Source organism: Micropterus dolomieu, linkage group LG04, assembly GCF_021292245.1.
Source record: "Micropterus dolomieu isolate WLL.071019.BEF.003 ecotype Adirondacks linkage group LG04, ASM2129224v1, whole genome shotgun sequence".
Lineage (NCBI taxonomy): Eukaryota > Metazoa > Chordata > Actinopteri > Centrarchiformes > Centrarchidae > Micropterus > Micropterus dolomieu.
In genome coordinates, this window is record NC_060153.1 from 27168759 (window position 1) to 27172712 (window position 3954).

Genomic DNA, 3954 nt, shown 5'->3' on the forward strand with positions numbered 1-3954 from the left:
CTGAAAAACTCTTAGCAGCCCTGAAAAGTGTTAAGCCCTGTAGGTGGTAGATTCAGAATCTAACCGTCCCCCTATCTCCCTCGCTGCGCCTTGAGGAATGGCTTACAGCAAAAGTGGGCAAAGGGGGTGTAGAGAGTGTAACAGGGATCCTCACAGCCTTTAAAACAGGCTGGAAGGGAAAGGGGGTGTGGTACTAAGAGTCAGATTCAGCCGAATAGCAGGTGGAGGTTGAGGCAGAGGCTGAAAACAGAAAGGGCCAGTAGTGAGAGGAAAGAGGGCGAGGAGCATGAGGGAGAAGAAGAAGATGGAGGCAGGTCGAACTCAGGTGGACATTCGAGCTCGAAGCATCGCACAGTGACACCTGAGTCCTCGTTGCCGTAGTTTGCCCAGTACTCTTCTGGGTCAAGTTTGGGCAGCGCCAGCTCTTCCTCCCCCATCTCATACTTGACTACTGAGGTGCTTGTGGAAGGGCCTTTCCCGTACAAACCAGCCTTGACAGTCTCCGAAGATTTCTCAAAGACGCCTTTTGTGGACGACTGGGGCTTGTTCTTGTGGAACCACCAGCGGGTTTTGGTGCTGAAGGTGGTGGTGGTGGAGCCGGCGATGGAGCCGGGGTCTGGCAGGGGGCAGAGGGCGAAGTCCATCTCACGAAGGAAGCGGAGGTCCTGGCCACGGCGGGTGGAAGGGGAGGCGCAGATTACCTCGGATGAAGATACACGGGCCTCGCGGAACCACTCCCACAGGGCGCGGGCCTCACAGCCGCAGGACCAGGGGTTGGCGTTGAGGCGGAGGAACTCGATGCCTTGCGTGTCCCTCAGGGTCTGGCTGGGCAGCTCAGCCAGGGAGTTGTTGAAGAGGAAGAGCATGGTCAGGCGGCCAAGGTCGCGGAAGGCGCGACGGTTCACCTGTCTGATGCGGTTGTCATGGAGGAGAAGGCGGTCGAGGTTGACCAAGCCGCGGAACACGTTCTCTGAGAGGGTGCGGATACGGTTGCCATGCAGGAAAAGCTGGCTCAGGTTGATGAGGTCAGAAAAGATGTCATCCTGCAGGAAGTGGAGATTATTCTCCTAAGGAAGAAAAGAAGAGAAGGGAAGGGGTTTAGCATGAAAAGAACAGACACACTGATATTTGTAATATCTTGAACCTGGACATTTGTGACGCTGTGTGTATGTGTGGGTGGCACTATGTGTGTGTGTGTGTGTGTGTGTGTGTGTGTGTGTGTGTGTGTGTGTGTGTGTGTGTGTGTGTGTCTGTGTGTGCGTGTGTGCGTGTGTGTGTATCTAACTGTGTGTCAGTTATCCTCATGCATTTGTATGTCCCTCCATTGCCCCCTACCTGCAGGTAGAGGAACTGCAGGCTGTAAAGCTTGTGGAAGATGTCATGGGGCAGGGCAGTGAGCCGGCAGCGGTGCATGTGGAGGCTCTGGAGCTTCTCTAGGCCGCGGAAAGCTCCCCCCTCCAGCCTGTGGAGATTGGGGTTGTCCCCCAGGTCCAACTCCTCCAAGTCCCTCAGCTCACTGAAGGCCCCTGCCTCAATCCACGTGATGTTGTTGGAGAACAGCCACAGAACCTGATGCAAGCAAACACATGGATTGAACGGTGATTATTCTTCTCGGTGGGCACAATAATAACTTTAAATGTGAAGAATATGTTTTTAAAACATGTTTAAATAAAACTTTTTCCATGCCTAAAACTTCTCCTTCCTGCAAATGCCGTTTACCCCACTCGTTCTTACCTGAGTCCCAAAGCCAAAAGAGCCAACTCTAAGCTCCGTGATCCGGTTGTTCTGGAGAAACACGCGCTGCGACTCATAGGGTACTCCGACCGGGACGGCGGTGAAGTTCTGCGCCTGGCAGCTCACAGTCATGGGCGTCGGGTAGCACACGCACAGGTGCGGGCACGCCGATGCCGGACTTGGCTTGCCGAGGACCAGCCACACCACCAGCCAAAGGGAGAGACCGCCTAGAGGAGAGCAGGGAGAGCGGGAGGTGAGCGGGTGCTGTCCGTGGTGCTGGAATCATCTGTTGCTAAACATTGCATCAACATACTCCAAATGGATGCGCTTATTTTGTATTGCATGTTAAAACTGTTTGTTAATGTTGCTATTATTGCATGTATGCGCTGGTGTTTTGGCTGGAATTACAGGATGAACACCTTACAGCTTCATGTTTCTACAATAAGTGAAGCACCATACATGCACCGACCATTACGCACAGCATAATCACAGAGGTTTTCTGTCAAAACATGCAGTAGCAACTATTTCTTAGAGTCAATAAAATGTTCTTACTTTATTACACTTTACATCCTGCAATTTGACTATTATAAGTCATAAAATAAGCAATTTTCCGACAGAGTTCTCTTTCCAATCTTCAATCCATTTTGGATGTTACATTTAATATATCAAACAATCTCAAGCGTTGTTAGATTGAAAACTTATTGCACAAGTAATGAAAAGCAACGTTAGCTCTATGTCTGCAGTGCCAAGTGTGGTATCCAAAACCAAAGAAGGTAGAAAGAAACTTACTTTTGCAGTTGCGCATGATGGAGCATCGTCGGCTCCGAAAAATCGAAGAGGTTTCCATCCTGAACCAAAGCCCAAAGCGAGTTAGCCTAAGAGGACGAAGTAAAGCCTGCTATCTCCGCTGATGCCCTGGTTCCCGAGTCGGAGCGACTGAGAGTGTACCGGTTGATGGCTACCAGTGTCCCATATATACTCAAGCATCCCGATATTGCCTACGGCAGTGGGCACCGTGGAATCTCCTACGTCACCGATCCAGGGTCATGAATGAATGAGGGCGGCAAGAAACGGAAAGGGGAGGGGCCGACCATAGGGGATTCTCTTGGAGAGTCTGTACGCGCGTAAAGACTGGTTGGAGACGTGCGCTCAGACTCTGTGAGAGGAGGAGACTTTCTCGACGCACATAGGAACAAGAGGGAGGGAGAGTGAAAGTAGAAACAGTGAAGGGAGGGAGGGAAGGGGGGGCAAGGCACGGTGCCCGGTAATGATGACTGGGCTCTGTGGAGGAGCGGAGGACGGGTAGGAGAAGAGCGCACAGCTCGTTTCCTGGCCGGCTCTCTAAGAGACCGTTATGGTCTGTTTCCGGCGCGCTGCACCCAGACAGAAAGATACAGAAAAGAGTTGTGGTAATTCTGTTTTAGGAAAGGAGGATGCCCCCGAATTATGATTCAACCACAAGGGAGAATTCGGTGCCAGAAGAGAGTCACTCAAAACAACCGTGGTAGTATTTGTTGTGGAGGTTAATTACGACATGCCCCAATCATGCTTCTATGTTAATTATAGCTCCTGACATAATTATTTTGATGATGGAGATATGAAATGGCATTAACTCGCTAAACATGGCAAGAGTGGTCATATAGAAGTGTGCTCTACTGCTATTTAAGTTTAATTTATAAAATATGGAGAGTGAATGGGACCTGTTAAGTGTTTTTCCTCTCAGTTCATATGGATTGTTTCCCTGTTTGTATTGCACTAGTTCAAATATTCTTGATATTATTCTTAAATATTCTTGTTAATTAGGTTCATAAGTGGAACGGGCTAGTAATGTAGCCAGAAAGACAGCAAAACACAACAGATGCCTTAATATGCATTCCACTTCAAGTCGTGTTTTGCTCTGTCTGTGCCTCAAGCTGTCACTGCTTGTGTTTGACCACCAGCTGTAAGATTGCAAGATAGCATCAATTGTGACAATGATGATAGTGTGATAAATAAAAACTGCCACTTGCCTTTTTCAGTGATCAAATCTAATGTAATTTAAAGATGTAGTGACCCAAAAAAATGGAAACCCATGTACATTGTAATCCAATCCAATCCAATAATGTTGTCTGCTTTTATTAAACCTTTATTTGTGTTGAAACCGAAAAATGTTAATTAGATTTGAGTTAGTTCTTAGTTTGTGGTGTGATACTTGCATTGAGTATTTCTAAAACCATCAAT

General features: G+C 48.5%; 1 protein-coding gene across 1 annotated transcript; it reads right to left on the minus strand.

The window, feature by feature from the left end:
- Positions 1-206: 206 nt before the first annotated feature.
- rtn4rl2a (reticulon 4 receptor-like 2 a) lies at positions 207-2721 on the minus strand. Its single transcript, XM_046047888.1, is given in 5 exon segments — positions 207-1067; positions 1336-1569; positions 1735-1961; positions 2524-2631; positions 2634-2721. Coding segments are annotated over 5 exon segments (1518 nt in total).
- Between the last annotated feature and the right edge of the window lie 1233 nt (positions 2722-3954).